This window comes from Centruroides vittatus, unplaced genomic scaffold (genome assembly GCF_030686945.1).
Source record: "Centruroides vittatus isolate TY-2023 unplaced genomic scaffold, ASM3068694v2 contig_1776, whole genome shotgun sequence".
Classification (NCBI taxonomy): domain Eukaryota; kingdom Metazoa; phylum Arthropoda; class Arachnida; order Scorpiones; family Buthidae; genus Centruroides; species Centruroides vittatus.
The window spans coordinates 1772555-1800356 of record NW_027121087.1 but is presented as its reverse complement, the minus strand read 5'-3'; the positions used below and the strand labels follow the sequence as shown (position 1 = coordinate 1800356).

Genomic DNA, 27802 nt, shown 5'->3' with positions numbered 1-27802 from the left:
TAGGCCTATATAAAACGGTATTTATGAAATTGATATTAAAGCAAAACCTGTGTAAACCTGACTCGCACAGTACCGAATATTTTGTCCGGCTTGGCAGGTTTCTTTTAACACAGAAAATCGCCGCGTTCCGAACAATTTTTCCCGTTTAGGCAGGTTTCCGTTTTATAAAGGTTAGTTTTAGCATTACTAGTTCCTATAAGCCTAACACATATACATACATATATGTGGTGTGTGTTTATATGTATGTATATTATAGTATATATGTATAATACACATAACATAAAAAACCTTTTTTAATTGTAATATGTATGTATTATATTTGTGTATAAATATAAAAAACTTTAGCTTTTTGAAATATTGGGTTTAATTTACATAAAATATATTTATCTGTATTCGTCTATGTAACTGTAAAAGAGAAAATTTGTTTTAATTTTTAATTAGTAATGATCAATTTGGTAGTTTCATTATTATGTACAGAAGTACAGTTTGACGCTAACGACTCTGGAGATCATCCTGGAAGCCTGATCCTGAAAATAAACTTTAGCTTAAATTAATAATATAATACCTCAGCGAATAATCAAATTCATCATTAATCAATTGTTTATATTCTTTTCGTTTCTTTCCAAGTTTCAAAAGCAAAGGTCGAACTTTTCTCGTTTACTTTTTTGCAAAAGAAACAGCATAAGTTAAATAGGTTATTCTATTTCCTCTATATCAAAAGGTAGAGCAAATTTATCCATTTCAGCCATCTTGATGCATCCTACTGTGGTAACTATGGCAACAGGATGCAAGAGTTTCCGTTTGGTTGACTTCTTGGCACGGTCGTTAGTGAACTGTCATTGGTTTTCGCCCCCGCAGATCGTTAACGTGAAGAATTTTGCAGCAAAGCAACCTTTAATTTAGTTGTACAGGCAAAGGAATGTTTGACACTTTGTTAATCTAGAAGTAATTGGTAGAGTTTAAACTGCCCGACTTTCAGCGAATCTCGTCCGATTCATCTCATTACAATAATTATAAATGCTAATATTTCCAAACAATTATTATCTCTATAAAATTTTAATTAAATATTTCAATAAAAAATAATATTTATTCAATGAAAATCTGTTTTAAATTTACTTTTAAGTGGAAACAATAAATTTTTCTGTTACTTTCTGTTAAAAGAAAAGAATTTATCATTTTGAAATTGGAATTAATAGATTGAGGACGCTACAAAAATTTTCTAATGTAAGTTTTTGATTTCTTATATAAATATAAAACTTATAATATACAGTCGGCCTCCAATAACGGCCACATGTTAACAGCGGCCATTTTTAATGTTGTTCTGTGGCCGTTATTCAAAGGTTTGACTGTAATTTTATTTTTAATATAATTATAAATATATAATTAATAAATCTCTTACATAATAGGCTTCGTGTGTATATTGTCAGAAAGAAAATTATTTTTTAAGCAGCAATATTATAATCAGAGATCAGATTTCATTTTCTTTTAAATTAAAAAATATATTTATTTTTCTTGTTATTGGACTGCAATTTGAAAAAACATTGTAGACCTAGAAATTCGCACTGTCGTCCGTCCGTCCATCTTTCCTTAATCTCGAGAACGAAATTAGATAGATAAACTTCGAGACCAGATATGAAAAGATTAGGGATAGGAGGCCCCTATTAACTGTACAGGAACTTCCGATTTACATCGGAAGTCACGTCATTTCAATTAAAAAATTTTCCCCCGAAAGATGTTAGATGACCGGCACGACTCTATTGTTGAAGGAAAAGTATGATGCACGGGGGCAGGCCACTACTAATTTGAGGTGGAGAGCTTATATTTTAAATTTAAGCCTTTCACCTCAGAATTAAATATTAATAATTAAATAAAATTAAATTTATTTAATTTAAAATAAAAACATACAAAAATTGCAGACCGGCATTGTGACCATGTCACAATAAATATCTGCTCGTTAATAATTTAGTAATATTTTTAAAAATTAATATAACCGTGTCAATTATATTTTTATGTGTAACTATAAATAAAATGAAAGTAAGTTAATATTAAAATTTCTAAAAGGTCTTTTTCTTACGGGCTAAATACATAAGTCAACAATAAAAATTGAATCCATGAATAAGATAAATCAAGTAGAATGAATAATTTATGCAAAATTATTTCATAAAGAAAAGTTAACTTCATTTTATTTAATTTTATAAAACATATGTCTAGCAGCTGCTTCGAAAATCAGAGTTGTTAGAGCAAGTTTTATTAAAGACAATAGCAATTTTCCTAGATTATTGCATCACCTTAAACTTGTGTCATTTAAAAACCAGTTCAAAGAATTTAAAGCGTAAATATATTATATATATATATAATATATTACTTACATTTTATTCTTTTTATCGTAAATTTCACTTTAAAATGTAAAATATATAGATAAATATTTTATAATTTATTTTCGAATATATATAACATCAGCCATCTTAATTACAAAAGTTAATTTTAATTATATTAAAAATGTATTATAGTTTAAACGACGTCATCGACGATTAGCCAATGACAGAAGTTCACTCCGTCTTTATATTTTCAGACGCTCACTTGTTGCAACAGTCGAGCGACGATCGGGGCGACACCAAACGACGCAAAGTTAGCAGACGACATTTGGCTTCCTGTATCGATTCGAAGAATGTCGGAATCTTACAGATCTCATTTATTGAGTCCCGCTAAAAACTTTCACTCGGAGATGAATCATCAATCTATTAAACCCATATTAAACGGACGATCGTCTAATCAGCACTTCCACGACGATTACGAACCCGTTTACGAGGATGAAACGTTGATGAACAAAATTGCCGAATTGTCTCGAGCTTATCGTCTGCTTCTAAGTAGCATCGGAGAGAATCCCGATCGCCAAGGTTTACTTAAAACACCGGAAAGAGCGGCTAAAGCCATGCTATTTTTTACTAAAGGCTACAATCAGAAGCTTTCTGGTAAGTTTATCTTCTTTCCTTTATTTATAATACGTCTTCTACTGTGTAAATCGACTTTAAACACTCGTCAATTTGAATATATTTCCTGGAATATGTCTTGTAACGTGTTACATTTATCGTTATAAATACAGCAAAACCTGTCTAAAACGGAAACCTTCCAAACTGGTTACCGTACGATTCCGGTTTACACAGGTTTTACTGTATAGTTCCTTAAGCAAAATATGGTAAGGGACCCTTTAAAGAGGCCCCTCTACATTCCTAGGTATAGGAATTTAAAGAAAATTTAATATAGAAAAAAAAAGAGAAAAAGATTTATAAAGAAAACAAAAAAGTAACAAAACAAAAAATATTGACATTTTTCTTAGTAAGAATATGAGAATTTTTTTATTTGTCCATATAAACAGTTTTTAGGGCCTGATTTAGGCCTCCTTATGTTCGTGGGGCCTTAAGCATCGCTCGACCGCTCATTAATAGTAGTTACGTCACTGCTATCGACATTCATTTTAAATATATTCAATAAATACTAGCTTCTGTCTTCTGTTTAAATGTAATATTTGATGACACAATTCATTAAGTTTTGAAAATTCGTGTCAGTTTTAAGAATGAAATGTAATAATATATACTATTATTATTATTTATAATTTATAGAATTAACTTAAAATTAATATTAAAAATTTTTAAAAATCACGGTTTAATAAATTATATAGAAATCAAAATATAAAAAGTCGAGTCCAATAATAAGGTAAATTAAGCATTGAATAATTTATGTAAAATTATTATACAAAAAAAAAGTATATATTATTTAATTTCTAAACATTTTCAGCTACATTTTTACTGTTAATATATATTTTTATTAAGGAAAATTTAGTGGAATTTTCTCTTAAATTTCCTTCCTTAATAATTTAGGAAAATTTCTTGTTTTTAATTGGTTTATACTTTATTTTATTAAGTAAAAATTATGTCTAAAGTCAATAGTGTAGAATGTGGTATTTAAATTATTTATTTAATAGAAAAAAACGGAATAGTATAATCTGGTTTACTAACTGAAAAGTTTACTTTACAGGGGTATTTAAGATAAAATATCAAAAGATTTCGTTTCTCTTACTTTATTATCTTGAATATATTTTGATACTCAAGCATAATTTATCGAAAGCTTTTATAATGAATATCACCGACAGTAAGATATTTTATCCGGCGATGAATTTATGCTCATACAACAATAATTTAAGTTTAAATTGCTATAAATTATTGATAGACCTTGGAAATTGTACTTTTAAGTAACAGAAGCTTAAGCTTCCGGACGCTTCCTATGGCGATATTAAACATCAAAAAATGATTATTAAAAATATTCTAGAATATTTTAAATTTAATTCTAGAAATGTCAACACTTTAATTTCATTTATTAATAATATTTTAACCTTTAATGTACGGTAGAAAAGTTTGGAAAACTTTCCAAAAATGAAACTGTGTCATATACTTTTTGGCGCCTATTTTAACTAAATCAATTAAATGCCTATTGTAATATTTCATTATCTTTCTTCAATTAAACAAATATCGGATATTACAATTGTGTAAATCGGAAATTTCGAAAAATCCTCGCATATATTGCAACAGAATGAGATAAACAGTGATCATAGCGTGGTTTACCACGCTATATGACGCGATAAGATAATTTTGTTTAAATGTTGATAAATTCTTTAATATCGTAATGAAAACATAAATTTGAACAATTACAAGTAGATCAACGTCATTTTTAACTCACAGGTTTTAATTTTAATTTAAAATTGTACTAAACAAAACGGAATGCGCTTTGTCTTCGTTATTTGATTATTTATTTTTCCTTATCTTTGCTGTATTTAACATCTCTAAATTCGATACATAATTCGGTTTGACTGTTACATCTAAGTCTGTTGTTGAAAAATTGGTTATATTAACTCAAGGGTATGATCGAATTATTGATTTTTGTGGATTACGAGAGTATTAGGTGTTTAATAATGAAAACGCTCAATGAACAAGACAAAGTTGTTTAAGCTAAGCTTTCGGCTGATTTAAAACTCATACTATTATTATTCATATGCTATGTTCAGATATTGCTTTCAGTTTACGCAAAAGTACTTTATTTTCAGAAATTTAATAATACAAAATTCGATATTTCGACCGGAAATTAATAGTGTTGTTCCTCTGTAAAATCAAAAAAGAATTAGATATAACATGATTATATTCAGAATTTGACTATGAACTACAGTTCTGAATAATGAAAAATTAGGATATTGTTATGACCCGTGATTTCGTGATACAGGATATTGTATGTAGGTCTACAAAAAATTTCTCAGCACTCCATATTATATTTCGAAATTTAGTTTCCTACCATGTTTAACATGTAGTTGCCTTTTAAAAAATAGGTACTTTTAATATATAGTTAATAAGGCTATTGCATGGACACTATTCTATTGAAAATTTTAAATACATAAAACCTTTGATAGAATATTAAATTTTTAAAACAAATCCACAAATAATTTCGTTTAAACGTATTTGCATAGTCATAAATATTTCAAGTTCGAATATTTCTGACAGAGAAATAAATATTCTCGACAGATCTAAATATCATTTTTAAAATGATTCATTCCACTTACTCTTTTTCTATTACTTGATAAAACAAAACAGAAAAAATATTACTCATTTATCAATAGAATTTGTTTAAGAATATTTTGAAAGAAACTGAATTGTCATTATTTCGATTGTCTTATATAAAACATTCGCTGAATTTCTTATAAATTTTTGTGAATATATTACATATATATATCATTAGATACATTATGTATATCAAATATATCATATACATATATAAAAAATATTTTGTGTGAATAAAAAGACATTAACAACTTTATATCATGTTTATGAATGAAAATAGTAAACAATGTTAATAAATCTACTAATTTTAAAGAAAATTTCTTAAGTGATATTCAGAACCTTAAATATCATTGATTTATAAGATTAATTTGAATAATACATTAAAGATATTTAAGATACAGTTTATATTTTTTTATATGTAATCATTAATTTGAATTTATTACGTTTAGTTTGTTTACACTTATGCATGTAATTTAATTTCGTTAACGAGAAGTCTTATTAGTTTTAGAAAATTCTAAATGTACTTTTTAAGATAAGAAATTCGTTTCAGAGACCAATTAATTCGCAAATTTTTTCAAAATAAAAAATTTCTTTACTTAAAATGAAATTTAGTTACGTATTAATCACTTCTACATTAACCCGACAAATTTGACATCATTTAATCATTGGCGAGCAATTATTTATTTTGGCATTATACTGTACAATGCTGGGCTTCATTTTTTAAATCGTATTTTAATTTAAAAATTCGCGTGGCTTTCGGTCCAGATCAGAATTTCGTATACAATTAATCGGGGCACCCGACTCCTACGCTCTTCATAACTGGTCTCCATTTTCATCTATCTAACTTCGTTCTCGAGATTAAGGAAGAAACATGCAAACACATGGACGACAGTGGGAATTTACAGGTCGGCAATTTGAAAATTGGAGTCCAATAAGAACATTTAAAAAGCTATATAATCATGTATTTAAAATGAGTTGTTTTAAATAAAATATAGTTCTTAATAAGCAAGGCAATATATTAATATTTAGTGGATTAAAAGAAAACTTCAATAATCGTAAATGTATCGTATTAAAAACTAAATTTGTTTTGGCACAATCTTGTTATGTAAACGAAACATGTTTGCGAGGTGCAAACAATTTTTAATAGCGATTGATTGAAAAATGTTAGAGTTACACAACAAAAATATTGTAATAAAAGTGAATTTCGTAATTTTCTTGGATTCCCGATAAAGTGGAGTGGTTGGTTAGTTCCAGATTATGAGGTGCATTTCTATTATATTGTATTTCTGCTATAATTTTGTATCGAACGATTTGTCAACACAGGTATGATTACATGTACTGTACAGTACCTTATCAGCCTATATAGATAATTAAATTCTGCTGCTTATCCTGTGTGCTGCAAAAAATTTTCTTGCATTTCTAAAGCGATTTTAAAGTTTCAAATGGAAGATCAACATTTATCTGGCAGTTTAAGGTGGAGAGTGATCGGCAGACACGAAGCAGACAGTCACAAGCACAAGTGGCAAGTTGGTTCAATGTTATCCATCAGTAGTTCATAGGCTTTGTCGTTGCTTTCCACAGACTAGAAATGTTGCCAGAATATCTTCTAGAAGGTCGTTCCCGCCCTGGCTTACAACAACAAATGAAGAAGAGTATCTGCCCCGAACCACTCACTCTACAATATTGACCCTCACGGTCTGAGCTTCGTGCAGCTACAGGTCCCTTTCAACTCACAGACCTGAACATTGCATATTTCTTACTGCTTGTTACAGGAGAGAACGATTAAACAACAAGAGAGCATCTTAACTGGACTGAAGGTCAATGGTACATGGATCAATCCAAATCTTAACTGGACAAAGGTCAATGGATGATTCAGATTTACTCTAAGAAGTAACAGCAGACGTGCAGTACGTTGATTTGGAGAGAACCTGATATCAGATGTCATCTTTCAAACGCGATTTGAATTGACTTTTGGGGAAGATGCAATGTTATGGTGTGGACAAGACTATACTTAGACAGTTGTGCTGACTTCTATGTGGTTCCAGCGGGTTCAATGACGGCTCGGAGGTACTGGGATGTAGTCCTCGGCCCTATTGTTAGATCATGTCTAGAAAGTTTCATTTTACAGGACGATAACTCTCGACCCCATAGAATCATACTGGTCGTCCAACACCTAGAAGAGAATTTAAACATTCTTTTGGAGTGGCCCGCTCATTTACAGGCGCCAGATAGAGCCTGCTTAGGATGCTCTAGGGTGTAATTTTTCATCTTTCTCTCTCCTCATATTACCATCCAGGAACTGCGCATCGCCCTACAATATGAATGGCGGCTAAATACTACTCTCCTGGGCATCTTGATTCGCAACATGTAGCACGTTTCGAGCCTTGCGTTGCAATCAGAAGTGACCATACACATTAATAACCTTCATAACATTTGAAGTTCCTGAAGAAAAGAGATTTTACTTTTCAGCATGTAAACACATGTATGGTTATTGGGTTTATTATTGTGGATTATTTGATTCAGTAAGTCTTTTTTTTAATGTATTTCACATTTATCATTTCTATACCGAGTGTTTATGTTAAAATAAAATGTACATGTGCAATTGTACAGTACATATTTATTTTCCAATCAATGTAATTCCTTAAACTAAGGAAGTGACTTTAATTTTGAAAATTATTCCACATTAATATTTATTACATAATAAAGAATAAAATCTACGACTATATGATAACAAAAAAATTTGATGTATTTATCCGTAAATCTTTATTCCTGTGAAAGTGTACAATTAATAAAATTTAAAAACCAGAACATTAATTCACTTTCGAATTAGAATGTAGAAAAACACTAAAAAATTTAGTCTTCATAATTTTGTCCTCCTCACACCTCTCACCTGTCATTTTTGTTCTAATTATTTAAATATATAATTTATGAATCTAAGATCCATTCCTTGAAATTTTCTTAGTGATTTTGTGATGTGTTTAAATAATTTGGTTTTATTCTTTTGATTAATATTTCTACATTCGTATTATAAGATATTCTCCCCCCTCTGTTAAAGCTGCTCAGATTCAATAAACTCTAATATAGACTTTTATATTTTGACTGAAATTTTACTAAGAATTTCTATTAGTTTTGCTAAAAGATACATACATACAAAGAATGTTTAGATAAAATTAATTAAAATTGTTCTATTAGTTAAATAAAGCGAGATTTAGTTTTAAACTATAAACAACTGTAAAGATTCATATATTAGATTTTTAACAAAAAGACAAAAACTAGAATAAACAGACAAATTAAGTTGTAACTTTTCATTCGTAATCTAAATTAAGTCACAGATTTTAATAATTATAAGCTGATTAGACTTATTGTAATTTAAAATTATAATGTTTAGCTTTGTGTATCCTTATATTGTTACTTTATCATGTTTTCAAATCATATATTAAATCAACAAATGTAGAATTTATCATATAATATCGATGATAAGATTATAAATATCATTCTATCATTCAATTTAAAACTGATTAAAATCATATCAATTTAAATTTTATTGATTAATTTTGAAAGCCGAATTTGAGCAATTCTTAATCCATTACTCTAAATAGAATAGCTACGTCTACTTAATCATGTTTGTATTATTTGTATAACGAATTTATTTTTATATTTTAAACGAAAATCGTAGAGTTAATCAAATAATTATTTTTTTTATTAATAAATTCAAAATTTATAATTTTTAAAGCACCGAATGCCAAATTACTTATTCATTATACATACCTTAACGTAAAATCCACGGTGGCTATTACCATAGAAATGAACGTAGCAAAAGAATATAATGCATTTATTTGAAATATCTTTAAACATTTTTGTTGAATATTTGTATGTCATTTTTCGATTTATAGAGAAAAGACTAACTACTTTTAAATTTTCTCTCTTAATAGCGAACATGCAAGATAATGACTTAAATACCTCCAGTTAAATATTTAATAAATATAAAGATTTTAAATTAACTAGAAAAATAACATACAACTGTTCATTTCTATGGTAATAGCCACCGTGGATTTTACGTTTTTGTCTTTTTGTTAAAAATATAATATATGAATCTTTACAGTTGTTTATAGTTTAAAACTAAATCTCGCTTTATTTAACTAATAGAACAATTTTAATTAATTTTATCTAAACATTCTTTGTATGTATGTATCTTTTAGCAAAACTAATAGAAATTCTTAGTAAAATTTCAGTCAAAATATAAAAGTCTATATTAGAGTTTATTGAATCTGAGCAGCTTTAACAGAGGGGGGAGAATATCTTATAATACGAATGTAGAAATATTAATCAAAAGAATAAAACCAAATCATTTAAACACATCACAAAATCACTAAGAAAATTTCAAGGAATGGATCTTAGATTCATAAATTATATATTTAAATAATTAGAACAAAAATGACAGGTGAAACCGTCTTTAAACCAGGCCCGTAGCTATAGAAGAGTTTCGGAGTCTTACATCCTCAAGAGTGTTCCGTACCCCGTCAAGTTTTCTGTGTCTATCAGTCTATTAAAGAATGTAAACAATTTTATTTATTTATTCATTCAAATTCAAATTTTAAAAAGCTCATTTATGTTTTCATTTTAAACTACGTGATACCTACTAGAATGTACTATGTACCTGATCCAGGTAACACTGTTGCAAGGTGCTTTCTTACGGAAAAAATACTGTTTAAGGAATTGCTTCAAATACGTGATAATTAAATTATTTGAATCGCCAATTCCTAAAGTAAATTTTACAAGTTGTTTTTCATACTTATTTGAGTGCTTAATTCATTATTCCAAAGTCACTCAATTACTAATTTCTTAGTATTTGAGTGACTTTTGATTCCTTTATTTTATTTAAAATTAAAAATGAAATGAGATGCCAACACGGATTATTTATTTCATTTAACAGAAGTAAAATTCATAGAAATATGAATCCTTTAATTAAGAATTTTGTAATAAATATTACTAAATTCTTATTTAAATGATTCATATTTTTGAATATGTAATGTTGTCTGTCTTAATTTGTAGGTATACATCTTAAATGACAGCATTACATATTCAAAAATTTAATTGTTTTCGTTATGTCTACTTATCTCCTGGATAACAAATTTAAGAGTGTAACTTTCGTTCTTTATCAGATTAAAATTTTTAGTTATTTTATAAATAAATATGTTTATTTACAGTTTATTTAATTTTAAATTTATTCCATAATTTATATTATTTTTATTGAAAATTCTACTTTTACAATGACGTGTAAATGCACATATTTTATATTTTTATTATCTTCATTATCTATGTAGCGTATGTATTAATATACCTAATTTATGGCGACTTCTGTCCAAAAACAAGCTAAAAAAATCGGCCTGCATCTTATATGTAAAGTTGTGAATTTCCAAGAGATAATGAATTCCTCAAATGACCTTCGGTAGACTACAGGTAACCTTACCTATCCCACCTCTTGAATGAAAATGTTACTGTTTAATTAAGCTTATTATTATTTGCTATAGTTAAGCAGCTTTTACATGTATTCACGTTGAATACTTTAATGGTAAATTTTAATTATAAATTACTTCTTTTAAACTCCTTTTTTCTTTGACAAATATAACTGGCCTTTCTGATTTTACCTTTATTTTAAAAATTAGAAAGTACAGTTAAGAAAAAAAAGGGGGGATCGAGTGCCAAAGACACGGAATGACTTAAATTAAATACGTTAAATACTTTTTCCTAAATATGATCTGGTGAAATGGAGTGCTATTTATATGCCATATAATACAATAGTTTTCGTTGAAATATTGTTTTACTTTCTAACTATAATCAGGGCCGACGAGGGGGAGATGACGGGGTAAAATCTGTCCCGGGATTCACAGAGGCCCGAATATCATCCCACAATTCGTTTTTATTACGTGTTATTATTATAAGAGCCCGGCGACGTCTCTCGATACCCCTGACTACGATTCATACTTTGAGATGATCTATATAATTGCATGTGTCTAACTAGTCAAGAAAAGCTTTAATATATTCATTATAAATCCTTATTCAGAATAAATTAAAAAAGAAATTTAAAACTTGTAAAAACTTCGCCGTAAATTAAATAAAAAAAACAAGTTTACAACTAATAGTGACTACAACTCTTCTCTGTAGTTAATGTATTAAAATAAACATATATTATATAAAAAGTTTATAATAGAGAAATAAAAAATAAGCATTGAAAAATATCACACATAACCACTCAGAATTACAGTTTTATCTATGAAACATGATCTATATTGTCTGCCAATCATACGAGTCTAACATCGCAGGCCAGCAAACCGGAAATGCCGCCATTATTTCTCTCTCGCCTTTAAGAATTAATCGATGATTAAAAGTACTTACAGCACATTTTCAGTTGTCGTAACCTGCGTATATTTGGAAAGTAGCTACATCTGCTTCTTTGGGATTACCGGTTTGCGTCAATGTAATTCAGTAAGCTGATTTTTGCAACTTTAAGATTCCTAAGCTTTCAATTCAACCTTTATTGAATATATTTCAAACATTTCATGTGCATTTCGAAACAACTTTGAGATTTTTTTTTTTTTTTTTTTGCTCCTTCTCAGTCAATACACTGTTAAAACCTGTTAAAACACAACTTACATTAAAGTAACATGTAAAATAACTTTTAATTAATTTTGGGGTAGGTATATGTTACGTGGGTTAGATTTACCTATGGTATACAAAATGGCGGCTCGTCTGTAATTCCAGCAAACAGAAAAAGGGAAATAGTGGGGATGCACGTTCTAACCTAACCTATTTTAATAATTTGGTTGGTAATAATTATGGTAATTTATTAGAATAGGTTAGGTTATGTTAAACGTGCGTCCCCACTGTTTCCCTTCTTCCGTTTGCTGGAATTAGAGACGAGCCGCCATTTTGTATACCATAGGTAAATTTAACCGTTACGTGTCATGGAGAGTTACAGGAGTGGAATGGTAATTGAGAAGCATCAAAATATTGTTACGTAATTTATGGACAATTTCATATATCGAGTCCTAAAGATTCTTATAATTATTTGACTGTAACGAAAACAAATACAGTATACATTGAAATGGAAAAGGAATTTAATACTGAGTATATTAGCGGTGTGATTACGCCGTGTGCCTGCTAGTAATTATAGAAAAACACAACTGATGCAGAATTAAATTTATTTCGTTAAGCGTTATTTTATTTTAAATTAAGTTTTCCATTTCATATAGATTTCGTTGACATTTTCAGAAAACTAAGCACCATTATCTCACAGGGCGATCTAAGTTCAGAAACTAAATTTTTACTATCGTCCGTCTGTCTTTAATCTCAAGAACGGAGTTAGGTGGATGAAAGATGAGACCAGATATGGAAAGTGTAGGGGCAGAAGGCCCGAATAAGTATATAAGAAATTCCGGCGCAAATCAAAACTTTTTCCCTGAAACGAGTTAGATAGATGACCTCCACGACTCTATTGCTAACAGAAAAGTGTGATGTACTGTACAGTACAGTACAGGGGCAAGACACTACTAATTTGAGATGGAGGGCATATATTTTAAATTAAAAAATTTTTAAAAATATGATTAACAATTGCAGCCCGACATTGTGACCATGTTACAATAAATAATTGCTTATATCATGTATATTCTAAATTACAAAGGCAAATGTTAAAGTTGTTTTAAATGGGAAAATTCAATATGAATATTGAATAAAATTTAATTGCTAAACGCTCCGAGTACATATTTGATAAGAATAATACGAAACATTGCGATTTGATGTGCTTGCACTGATAAATTATAATATTTCATTTATAATGATTAAATTAAAATGGATTTTTTGTTTTATATATTAATATTTACACTTCTAATAATAATTATTATTCTGAAATAATCAGAAATGAAGCCATATATACTATGGAAAAAGTCAAATGATGGTATTATATGCATATATTAAATTTACTGCCGTTATTTATTATTATTATTATTATTTTTTGGGTAAAATTTTAGTATTAATCTAATCGCGCTTAATATTTACTATCGTATTGCCTATTTCTCCTCTACTGTATTGACATATTGTTACGGTTGCGCTACTTCTTCAGGTCATAACAAAGAGGATTAGATAAATAACTTCCATATAACGACAGCTAATTATGTACACTTATTTGCATTATATTAGAAAACTGTTCAGAATTCAGAATAGTATTTTCTAGCAACACAAACTTTTCATTTTTTAGTTTATTTCTCTTTGTAAATAAATATTTTTCAAAATGTAAACAAGTCATTACTGTTAAAAATCAGAATAAGAAGAAACTTTGGAACGGCATTTAACTGATATTAAAAAGTCCTATAAAATAAAAAACCCATAACTCATTTAAGAAATATAATATAAAACCCAACAACGAGTTGCTTAACTTTCTCGGCAACATTTAGTCGCGCCATCTGTTATGATATTTTATTTTAAAACTTTTTATATTTTTAAATTATTATAAAACGGCGAAAAGCTTAATTTTGAGGGTAGGGTTGGGTTTTATGAAATTTTTAAATGCTTATAACGAGTACAATCGTCATTAAGTCCGACCCTACGGAGATATGACACGACACAACTCAATTTTCCTAATAAACAAGCGTCCCTGCAAAATTTCAGAAATTTTCGACAAAAAGCACAGTAGTAATTAAGCTTAAAGAGGGTGAACAAAATAGTGTCTCCCACACACTAACATCCATACGTACAGAAAAAAAACCTGAATTTTTCTTTCTGCATTTCTCGACGTTTCAAGGTCACCCGAATGCCAAAAATGTAAAAATCTTGGGAGTCATTTTTTGACCCATCGCCATACTTTTCCTCATTTATATATAACAACCGGGAAAGTAATAATTATAGGAGATAAAAATTTTAAATCTTGAAAAATATGTTTATAAGTATATATATTAATTGTTAATTTAATTTTTATTGCTATTTTTCGAATCGAATAAATTTATTTTGTAGTATTAAAGAGATATAAAAGAATGAAATAAGTTTAATATTAGTAATTAATCTCCAAATTATGTTTATTTTAAATTGTTGTTACAAATTAAATTACTGCTACATTAATAACTTACAATAAGTAGGCCGTGTGTATTTTATTTTCTAATACTATGAATTGTAGATATTATTACTGATCGGAACCTTTTGAAAATTCTTAATAAATTATTTTAATAAAGTTTTGCGCATTTATTAGAATTAAAGCACGTAGAAGGAATTTATTGTAACAGCTAATAAATCAAAAATATTTTTAAAACCTTTATAAATAAAAATAATAGAACCATTTTATTGCTTAAAGAAAAAATATTTTATATGAAATACTTTAGTGATAGGAATTTAAATTCGTAAAAATTTTATATTATATTCTTAATTCATAATTCGTAGTTTACCGAAGATTATTATTACGTGAATTAATTATTTAATTTCCTTAGATTGTGAATATAATCTACATATAAAAGAGATCACTTGAAATTTTTGTTGTAGCTACGTGTAGAAGTTCCGCGATGCTAAAAAAATTACCAAACAAATAATTTTACGATGAAATAATTATATTTGTTACTATGTGTCTGTCGTTTCTTTCAAATTTATAATCATGATATACGCTCAAAGCTAAGAAAGAGGAGTATTTTTAAAATTAATATAACTTTTCATTTTATCATGTCACGTAACAAATTCAATTTTGAAATTTTCTTTTACTTTGCCCAATCATCCCGTGGAATATTTTGCAATATTTTAAGAAAATGTTAAAATAATTCAGGAACGGAATGTTATTATGCAAATTCTTATATTTTCTTCCTTAATTACGTTACGTGTAATTAAGAATTATAATAATTATTAAATTAAGCATTTATACCAATTCTATAATCGATGTTGTTTTTTCACTTCAATCTTTTTAGTGAAATAAATTATAAAGATAAACCTTTATTTAAAAATGTTCTATCTGATTTTATCTTTTATTAAACGATTTCATCAATATACATCAATATCGATAACGTCAATATATTAGAAAACACGCCTATAGCTTTTCTTTAATTAATTTTAAAATAAATTTATTTTCAATAAAATCTTTATTTGAGTATTCTTAAAAGAGTTCAAATTTATTAATAATCGAAGTGGAGAACATTACAATAATACAATAATTTAAATATATATTATATTTTGTACCACTGTGAAACCTTTGTATAAAACTTTTCTCGTATATAGTCTATGTTTCTTTAAGCATAAATAAATTTCGAAGAAATCACTTTTTAAATTGTTATTTTATCCTTTAAATAAATGTTTTCTAAATGATCTTGTCAGATGGTTAATATAATTAATATATAATCCCACTATATATAAAATATAATCTTTCGTGGCTCAGATTATAAATAATATTTGATTCTTCATTTAACTCTTCCCCGCTGGTTTGTTAATTCATCTTTACGGTTTTCATTTTATAGCTTTAGAATACGTTATCCTAGGAAATGACTTTCTAAAGCAATATACTCTACTCTAAGACATCTTTTTACTTTATCTTATTTTCTACAAGAATTTGCAAACTTCCTTTGGTTAGAATCTCAGATCTTACATAAATATTTTGATTAAATAAAACTTAATAATTAAGAACAATTTAATATTAATAAAGTTATCAGTGTATTAATGCCAATGTTTGAACTGATTAAAATCTTATAGAAGAAAAAAAAAATTACAAATTTTGTAGCCTTTGATACGATGACATATTTCTTTCGAAAATACATGTTTTTTATACTTTAAAAAAAATGTTTAATTTTGATTTGTTATAACTTTTTAAAAGGAAGATTTGTAAATTTGACCTTGCATTGTACGTTTTAACTTTCTCCGAGATTGAATCAATTCGAATTGAACAATAAAGACGATTTACTAATTGTAATTTAATGACATATTAACGATGAAAATGTACTTAGGAAACGGTTGTTAAACAATTGTATTTTTCAAAATTTTCGTCAAAGATTTTTAAATGTTTTTAAGATCATATTTCAAGCGTACTCGATTGCTTTTCACGGAATCAATAGCAATTTAATTAATAATGGTATTTTTAAACAAATAATTAAAATTAACTTCGTTTCTTCGCGAAGTAAATTAGGAAATTTGCAATTTTATTCAAAATAAAAACACTTGGAAGAAGATACAGAAACGCTATTTCATTGAGTTTGACACGAAATTATGTAATTTACATATTAGTTACCGATTTTCAGACGTTTTGAAATATCTTCGGATATTATTATTATAAATAAAATTCTATCGAAAGAAAATACAGCTGAAAATCTAACTTTATAGTTTTTTTTTAAGTCATTGTTGAAGGTAATGAAGACAATGATATATTTTATATTTATTTTTTATATAAATATATAAGAAAAATTACACAACAAAACTATACAAGATGTCTTAATTCTCTGTTGAAATATCGTATAACTGTATAGTCTGATCACTACGTGACAAAGGAGTATTATTTCTCACGTTGTAGGACACTAAATTTAAAGACAACTTTTAAAACTATTCTCAATTTAACACTAATTAGGAAAAAAATCTAAAAATATATTTATACAATATATATATATATATATATTGAATCAGACATTCTATTTTTATTAAATTTCTTAAGAAGGTAATAAACGTTATTGAATAAAATATACTTTGTATTTTCTGGCCATTCTGTAATTAAATTGAATGGAATGATCACCCCCTTTCTCATATAAGCGCTTTTCTTTTTTATGTTTTAACCGTAGGTGGTTTCGAATGGCATCGTTTTTATTACTATATCAAAAACTGACGTTAAAACATAAATCTGAACAAGTCAAGCTACTTGTTTCTCTATACACCAGAGTCTTTTAAGATAATTTCTCCAGAGATGCAATTCCCTTTTCACCAAGTCCTCTTTGGTTGATAAATTGATACTTAGTAAAAAAAAATTGTTCTTGAAATATCATTATCTACATGCATAAAATATTTTTTTGTAAAATGCAAAATACACGCAAAATATTTTTTTCTTATTCGCTCTTCCTTCATTAAAATGAAATTTTACAAGCTCTACTTAATTGAATTATTTTTACTTTTTGTGTGTTTTTGTTATCTTAATTATATTCAATAAAATCTCATCTCATATGGTTCTCGATGAAAGTTTCGTGAACATTAATCATTAGTATATTGCCGTAATATTCAATCTTTCGTGTTAAATATATCCCGTGGACTGTATAATGTATGGATGAGTCGTCCTTGCAAGAGATAAATGTCCATTGGCGCAACAGTTGGGCATTAATACTATCTCCCAGATTAGAAGTATCCAAGAGTCTTTAAGTATCAACATCAATCATCTTCTTTTGACTTGATTCCATCCCAGAGGAGGTAATACCTCGCTTAAAAGAATTGAGAGTCTTCTCTTTTGATGCTATTCTACGCTTTTACAACATATCTTTGTAATTATAATGCTAATTTTTGATTGTTATTAATGTAAATACATCAGAAAATTTTCAGTTTTTATTATTTATTTAATTTATTTCTACTTTTTAAAAGCTTAAAAAGGAAGATGGAAATAATAAAAGTCTTTTTAAATACAAAAAAAAAATTCTGTTTTTAAATTATAATTGAATATTATATTGATTACATTTTCAATCATTTATCCAACTATTCTTCTAAACTAATTAATAGCGTAAATGAGCAATTAATTTTGTAGAACGTGTTAAACCAATTAACCTTTCTTCGAAATAAATTAAAAGCGGAAAATAACACAAACAACCTAAATAAAGTTATATAATTACTTAAAAGCTATCAGTCCTGCTTATTTGAGGAATAAAATTAATTGCACTTAATTAAAGACTTTATCTAAAGAAGTTCAAATGGAGCTTTCTTGTCACGGAAGGAAGTGACGTCATCGGGAGCTATCTACAAGTAACTGAATCTTGATTCATTGTTTTCAGTGCTCCAGTTTTTCTATAGATTTAACTGTATTTGTTCTAGTCGAGTTGATGGAACGTTTTATTGTTTTTCTGGGCTGTCATTTTCATAAATCCACAAAATCTAACGAAAGATTTCATTGTTAGAAGTGATAAATGTATACAGTACTGTGTGATATTGCCAGTATTGTAATCTCAGCTTTAAAATCAAAGTTCAAATTTGGCCTCGGAATTTGAACGTGACCTCATTTAGAACCAGTCTGATCAATTTAATTGCTCTTATTCTATGTCAAGGATATTATTTTCTGTTTCATAGCATAAGAGACTTTATATATATGCATATTCAAAGTGATATTACATCATTCTCATAGAAAAAACAGAGTAAAACTATTCTATTTATTTAAAGAAGTCATAGAACACATTATTTTATCTATAATAGCATTGATAAGATTTGTAAACATAGTTTATATCCTAATATACGATTACAAATAATAGAATATTCACGTGTAAAGTTTAATATTTCATAAACTAAAGTAACTTAGATAAAATATATGAGTTTTTTAATAAAGGTAAATACAAAATTATATATTACATTATAATGTATTTTACTGTATGATCTATTTAGCCAATTATTTTCGCTCTGTATTTTAGTTTTGAAATTTACGTTTAATATTTTTTCTATGTAAGATTAAAATTACAAGATAATTTAATCTTATCTGGATAAAAAGTTGTTTTCTCTGACTCTGGCTGTTAATAATATGTTTTGATACAATTTAGATAAAATATTTTGGAGTTTCAGTTGATATAACTTACAATATGAAAATATATATTTGTGTATACGGTTTATAAAATATTACTTGATTTTAATATATTATAATATTAACTTATATTAAATTATTTACATAATAAAATATTTGATAATATAAATATACAATGCAAATTATAATTCTTATATTTGTCAAACTATATACGACATTTTATTAATTGGTTTAATGATAGTTACATATTAACTTACTGCCATATTAATTTCCTAAGAAAAATACTTTTTACAGTATTAAAATAATTAAAGTAATCATTTTTGTTTATTCAGTTATTCATATCAAAAGATGGGAAAATTATTTTTATATTTCAAATTAATAAAGAATCTTTAAATTATGTTTATTCTCAATTTAAATGATCTAAAAACTTAGCGATCTTATCATTAATCTATTAAAAAGGTTTTCTTGATAATAAGGAGTAGCTATTCACTAACTTTTAACATTTTCAAATATTTCGTATATTCCATTCAACGACGAAACTTGGAATATTTCTTTTTAGTTGCATGATATCTTGTCAATAGACTAGATCATCTCCTATCTGGTAGCGAACGACATTGCCTAATTATCTTACGTTTTCGCTTCAGTACCCGAATAGTGGTATTTCAATAGAATAAGGATGTGGAAAATCCTCTTCTCTATTCATATCAGTCTCCCCGTTAAATCCGTCCCTTGTCTCGTTGTCTTGTTAAAAGATACTTTACTGCACTTTTCACTATTTTATTTTCAAGTTACGCAAGAGGTAAAAGGTCGGGGCATCCTTTTCTTAAATATCCACAAGCCAAATTCTATATTAAACGTGTGATGTATGAAGTAAAATACTGAAAAAGTCATATTGGACTGAGTTATTGCTATTATAGCTGACATTCCGTTCAATCAGAAACCAAGGCAAACTGCTAAAATGACACACATCTAGCTTGACTGTGTGTCGTTGCTATAATAACCTCAATTACTCGCCTTCTGACTCTACTCAGTCAAATGCTTTGGAATTAAATTCCACATGATTTGAAATCCGTCTTTAGTCCCAATGTCGTTCAATCTATGTCTGTTTACTTGTATCCAGCTAGTAAATAATGGAAAAATTATTCTCTAATAATGAAACTTGATATTTACCCCTAAAACTATATAATACTTTCGTACACTTTCGACTTTTTTCTTATTATACTTTTAATTAAATATTTTAAATTTGAAAAGAATTTATTGGATTGCAAATTAAACATATTTTCATATGTAAATTTTAGCTTTATATGCACGTTTGACAGTTTAATTATCTTAAAATTTAAACTTATTTATGAAATTACGCGTAATTTTCGTTTATAAATCATTATCTATACTCAATATTTTTAAAGTAATTAACGTTATCTCTTTACTGAATAAATTATAATATAATATAATTAATGGATATAAATTTATTTTTGAAGAAAAAATTCTGAAAACAAATTTATATTGGTTTTTTGAATCTATTATTATAAATAACGAGCCTGCAGGAAATCATTTAATTTACTTGAATTACGTAACTATATTTTACGTATTCTGAATATTAATTAGTGACTAACTAGATTGAAAAAATTTTACTTTTCTTTTAGTCATATTTGCAAGTTTGGTTGATTTGCACATCTCTAGGGATCATTAATTAATTTTTTTTTTTTTCGTTTTTAAACGCGAAGCTTAAAATAAGCGATTTTTAGACCTCAAAACTTTCACTTTATTTATAATAAAAATAATTTGTGAAATAGAAAATAAACATTTCATATTGGTATTAAGGAACGAGTGTTACATTCCTTAACGATTGAACTAATTGATCAACGTATTGTACTTATCAGAAATAAGTATTACTGCCGATGTATAGAAACTTTTTTCTGTAACTATTCATGTGTGTCAGCAACTTTAGCGGACAAAAGATTTCTTATAGTCAGAGACGTCGTCAAATTGAGCTCTTTTTCCTTTTATCTAGTTGTGTTGACTTACATCTATTGTACAGAACCGACTTTCTTCGTGTCCCTCCTATCGCAGTTGCCTTATTCTATTGTTGTACCCATCAATTCTCCTAGTTTTTTTTAGTTGGTTTGTGATTTTGTAATCATATTTCATTGAGAATTTGTTTGAATTTAAAATATAAACTATTATACTATAAAATATTCAAAACTACAAAATATATTTGCACTTAAAATTTTCACTAAAGTTTTTTTTCACAAATTCATTTTTCATTATCAATCATATATACGACTCTTTTCGTCCTGTGGGCACTAAGAAGCCTTTTAATCATATCCATCGTGATTCGACCAGACCCACAATGCGGCCCTCTCTCATAATGTATCAAATCCAGTAACATCTTTTCTAAAAGATGACGTAAGAAAAGAGACACATTATTAAAATTCTCATATATTTTATTCTTCATTTCAGATGTCGTTAATGACGCAATATTTCACGAAGATCATGACGAGATGGTTATTGTGAAAGATATCGAAATGTTCTCCATGTGTGAACATCACTTGGTACCTTTTATAGGCAAAGTAAGTAGATTTTTATGTTTATTTAATAAAGCCTGAATGAAATCTTCAGGTTTCGAACAAAACATAAATCTTAACTTGTGAAATGTTTCAAAGATAAGAAGGTTTAAAGAGGTTTAGGTATTATTTTGTAAAAATATAAATATATTTCATAGTAAATAGTTTAGTTAAATTTATAATACAGCCCACTCTCGTTAATTCGAACTTCCTGTTAATTGAACTTTAATTTCTACTGTATATAAATATTGCAAATTTTAATGTAGTTTGTTTTCATTAATATAATTCCAATGTAAAGTATAAAAAGTTATTATAGTTTACAAAAATATATTACAATATGTATATATATTGTAACAAAATAAACAATTGAAAGGCTGAGTGCAACAGTGGTCTCTGATGTTAAAATTAAGTTAGCAGTGATGTACTGTACTTTCATATACTGCCTCCAAATATGATATTACTAGAATCTGATTAAATATTGACTTAAACAAATCAAGTACAACGGAAAAATATGAAAAACTAGAGTAACCTACATTCATTTTTACAATACAACGTCTCAACTTTTAAAAAACAGAATTAGGTTAGTGTTGCCCTCAACCTTTCGATTTTATTGACATTTTATTCGTACGATCTTTAAATTTCAATAAATTATATCAATTTAAACATAAATGCAGTCATGTAAAAAATAGAAAAGATACGGGATATCGGAGCAAAGTGTATAGTGTAGACAAAGAGAATCATGACTAATATGTTTTATCCATAAAGAAAAAAAAAATAGATTTGAAATTTTGCTGATAAACAATGTCTATAATAGTCTTGCTTATCTGGTCAGTTTCTTCTAATGCTCATATATTTTATCGTTTAATAATTTTCTAGTGTGTCACGCTCCCTTTTTCAATTCTTACAATTAAAAAACTGTTATTATTCCGCATTTCCTTATATCATTTTAAAATATGCGATTTTATCAAAAACACATTCTTATGTCGATATATTTTTATAGTAGATGAAATGTGAAAAGTTGAGAAACAAAATTGGCTGCATATTTAGCAATAGTCTAAAAATTTATATTCACAGAAAATTCAAACAACTAAACACTAGTCGCGGGTTCGTACCTCACTAACGAACTGACCAGGTGAAGTTTTCTGGGTTTCTTCACGTGTCTAACACCTAAACATGGCCAGTTTCCCTCTTGCATCCCTCTTGGTGAGTCGCCCATATGTTGCATTGATCTGATTCGTTGAAAAATCACAGATATTTGCAATTCGAGTAAAAATACTGAAATTATTACATAAATTACTTTCAATATATTAATTTTGTAATTTAATGCTGCTATTATTAATAATATAAATTAATAATGAACTATTAATTTGATTAATTTCTTTGAACTATCAAGTGTTAAACTATGCTTCATTTGTAGAATTTATTAAAGGCCATTATCGAAAAATATTAAATATTATAATAATTTTTATACAATATTTTATAATATATAATATTGAAAGGGGTCGATGAAAAAAAAATTGTATAAAGGGATCGATACATGAAAAAGGTTGGGAACCTCCGGTTTACATCAGTGATATACTTTTAAAGGACCCTTAAGTGGCGAGGATTTAGAGGAGTTTCAGAAATAAAATGAGTATGCCTAAATATCCTCAGAGGTTTTGTAATCATCTTGCATTTCACCAATAATTATTAAATTTTCGGTGTTAATGTAATTATAAACGGACTATAAGTGTTTTTTTTTTCCAAACTTGAATTACATCTTTATTCATAAAGTGACGCTCCGTCAGTTTTGGTTCCGCTCCATTCTTGATAATTCATCATAATTTTTTAAAATATGAATTCATTGTTATCGATTGACATATTTGATATGTATTTTCACGCCAAGAGGGGAAAAAACTAAGTATTCTTTAAAAATAATATTCTGTGTATAAAATTTATTTTCAGGTTTCTATAGGATATTTACCAAATAAAAAAGTTTTAGGATTGAGTAAACTTGCTAGGTACGTACTGTACAGTACATAATAAGAATTAAATTCTAGAATATTCAAAATTTCTAGTATTTCTTGATCCACAATGTCTCTATTTTTTTTAAATAGGATAGTCGAAGTTTATAGTCGAAGATTACAAGGTATGCCATTCAATTCATATTTCTTTACATTTCAAAATATTATTATAATTTAATCAATTTAATATTGCAATTTTCCTAGTTCAAGAACGTTTGACTAAACAAATTGCTGTTGCTATAACTGAAGCCATCAACCCTACTGGAGTAGGTGTCGTAACCGAAGCTACGTAAGTCATTTTAAATAAATTACAAAATAATTACACTCGTTCGAGAAGTAATTTTTATACATCTGACTTATTTATAGCCACATGTGTATGGTCATGAGAGGAGTACAGAAATTAAACAGTAAGACATTAACCAGCACTATGTTGGGTGTTTTTCGTGAGGATCCTAAAACTAGAGAAGAATTTCTCACCTTGATTAGACAATAGAAAAGAAAAACTATACACACACACGTATATATATACATACAGTATATATATATGCCTGGCTGTCGTGAATCTGTTGTCTTTCAAAGTTAAAATATCATATTAATCAAAGTAATATGTTGTAAAGTGGACCATAAAAGCTTTGTATTATATTTAAATGATCGGTATTATTACATATTGATCGATATTAAGTGTTTAAAATGTGTAGATATAGGTATAGCTGTATATATATACATATACACACAGCTGTGCCTATCGTATCACTTGTATCTGCATCATCACTTGTACTACAGTAAGGGCACGTTAATCCGAACTAATTGAGACTCGTGGTAGTTTGGATTAATACTATGCTTACGCTTTGAAACCATTTTTTTACTATTGTACGATATTTTGCAGCAGCAAATCTCACAACAGGTGACTTAGATTTACTTTATACGTGAGATTCGGGTGTACAATTGACGTTGTTTTAGTAAGGGGAATGGTAGAAGCTGTTCGGATTAACGTGACCGTACTGTATATATCTTATCACTTGTCGGTCTGCACACGAGAATAACATTTATATCTTTAAACATTTTAAAGTAAACAAAATACTGCTTTTTTAGATTTTATTTTATAGCTTAAATACTTTAATATATTTTTATAATACAATATTATTTAAAACAATGACGAGAAGAAAACTGTGGCAAAAAAATAAACATCTACAAAAATTTATATAAGGTCTGCTTATACATAAAACTATGCATTTCAACCAAAAAATGTTTTGAACCTTATACATATCATATAAATATATATATAATAACTTATTAAGAATTTCTCTGTATATACTTATTTAAAATTATATAATATTATATTTTAAAAATTCAATTATTGGCTAATATAAAATTGTCTAAATCGCGCTTTGCATTAGATTATATTCGACTGTGTAAAAACTGTGATCATGTTGTCATAATTTGTGGAAATTACATCTATTTTTGTCGATTCATTGTTATATAGGATGATTCAGATTGTTATATTACTGTATTTGCTATAGTAACTATGTATTGTTCGAAATAAATATGTATTTTTACGTATTTTTTGTCCAAAAATGAAATATTTTTAAAGCAAATATTTATTATAAGTTTATTCGGTTAAATTTACCTATGGTATACAAAATGACGGCTCGTCTCTAATTTCAGCAAACAGAAGAAGGGAAACAGTGGGGACGCACGTTCTAACCTAACCTATTCTAATAAATTACCATAATTATTACCAACCAAATTATTAGAAGAGGTTAGGTTAGAACGTGCGTCCCCACTGTTTCCCTTCTTCTGTTTGCTGGAATTAGAGACGAGCCGCAATTTTGTATACCATAGGTAAATCTAATCGTTTACTCTTAATTGTCAGTTATCGTTAAGAAACAAATTAAAGCACATAAATAAGAATGTAAGCCTATATAGGCTACCCAAAATACAAAATTACAATAATTATAACTGCATTATCGTCTCTCATGTTAAGTATAGTAAAACCTGTGTAAACCGGACTGGCACGGTACGGTTTTTTTCAGTTTGGTAGATTTTTGTTTTGAACAGGATTATTTTTAACACAGAAAATCGGTACATTCCGAAGAATTCTTCTCATTTAGGCAGGTCTCCATTTTATTAAGGTTCCGTTTTGAACAGGTTTTACTGTACTTGTTCACTATTTTATTATAAACATTTCATTCTAATTATTCCAAATGATTATTTCTTCACTTTCATAGAAATATTGCATGAATCTTTCACAAAACTAAATGAATATTTTTATTTAAAGTCTTTGATGAAAATATGTTTATTAATTACCAGTTTTTGTTCTTATTTGGATAGATCATGATTAAAATATACCGTGCAAGAGTTATAAAAGTTCAATGATTTTACAAATATTTACTCAAAATTAGAGGTTTGCATAAGAAAAGTTCTCTCTCTTAAAGGCTTAATTATTCAAAATACTACTCATTCTGTAATTCACAAGAAGAATTGAAAAAAATCTCTTTACGTGTTTAATAAAATCATAAGATTCAACTGTTTTGAACACCTTTGCAAATTATTTAAATTCAACAAAATTAATTTTTTTTAATCTTAAAAAATACTGTTCACAATTTTGGATTTAAAGTTCTATTTTCTTGAGAACTGTACAAACAGTTTTAAATCAAAAAAGATCAATAATTTGAGCCAATAAAATTTAATATTTACTGAAAGTAATAAAGTACCGTAAGTTATATAAAAAGATGCTTTTTACGTGGATCAATATAGACAGAATTACTTTAAGTAATAAAATTAAACTAAACAACTTGATTTAATTTAATTTATAAGCATTAAAAATATCCAGCAACGAGTTGCTTAACTTTCCCGGCAACATTTGGTGGCGCCATCTGTACGATATTTTATTTTAGCGTATGTGCATATACATCACATTTTTATCTTATATGCAAATCAATCCTGTTGATGATCACTTCTATAGAAAAACGAATGCATTTTTATCTAAATGAGTTTATTACGTTTAAAAATATGAACGCTTAAACCTGTTTATATATTTTATCATTTTAAAAAAACAAACTTATTATTTAGATTAATAATACAGTATAATACAGTCCTTTCAACAATAATAGAACATACAGTTTTTGCCTAGAAACTCTCTATTATTTTCATGTAACTTTAATGAAATTTTCTAGTACATTTTATAGTAAGATATCAACAATTACAGCACAAGTTTGGAGAAAAATGGTTAATAAACAAAACAGCTAGATACTATTAGCAAAAATAGAATGTCCAACATTAATTTAAAGATATATTAATAGAATATCTTCAAATTAAAATTAGTAGCTGATTTTACTACTAACTTTGGAAACAAGCTGAAAAATACGATTAGACATTGAATTAATTAAAAATTTCAGTCATTCTTATGAAATATTTTTCCATGCTCTGAGTAGCCTTTTTGTACAGTAACAGTCCTGTATTCCTTTCTATTGCTATACATTTGGAAAACCAAGTCACCCCAAAGATTTTCAATTGGGTTTAATTCTTCACTGAGGGGTGGCCAGTCCAAAAGTCGGACGTTCTTGCTCTGAAAAAAAGAATAACTTGATTTTGATACATGGAAGCTTGCATTATCCTGCATAAATTCAAAGTCCTGTCCAGCAACTTTCTGTCCATAAGTTTGGAGCTGCCTTCAGACAAGCTCCAAATAAGTTTTAGAGTTGTTTCGACCACCTTCAATAAATACTAGATCTGTCTTTCCACTCCATCCAATCCCCGCTCAAATCACGAGTGTACCACCACCAGCTACTCTCTTTGAGTACAGCTTTTGATCTAGTCTTTCGTCTGCCCAATAATACTTAAAACTATCAGGACCGTCGAGATTCCACTTTTTCTCATTGAAAAATACTTTCCGCCATCCTTATCATCTTTCAAACTTGATTC

At 27.6% G+C, this 27802-nt stretch overlaps 1 protein-coding gene across 1 annotated transcript; it reads left to right on the top strand.

Moving 5' to 3' along the window:
* Nucleotides 1-2578: 2578 nt before the first annotated feature.
* Nucleotides 2579-25438, top strand: Pu (GTP cyclohydrolase punch). Its single transcript, XM_067263420.1, has 6 exons — nt 2579-2972; nt 21772-21881; nt 23820-23875; nt 23972-24003; nt 24083-24167; nt 24245-25438. The coding sequence occupies exons 1-6, from the start codon at nt 2669-2671 to the stop codon at nt 24369-24371; spliced, it is 714 nt and encodes a 237-aa protein (XP_067119521.1). The 5' UTR covers nt 2579-2668; the 3' UTR covers nt 24372-25438.
* The last annotated feature ends 2364 nt before the right edge of the window (nt 25439-27802 follow it).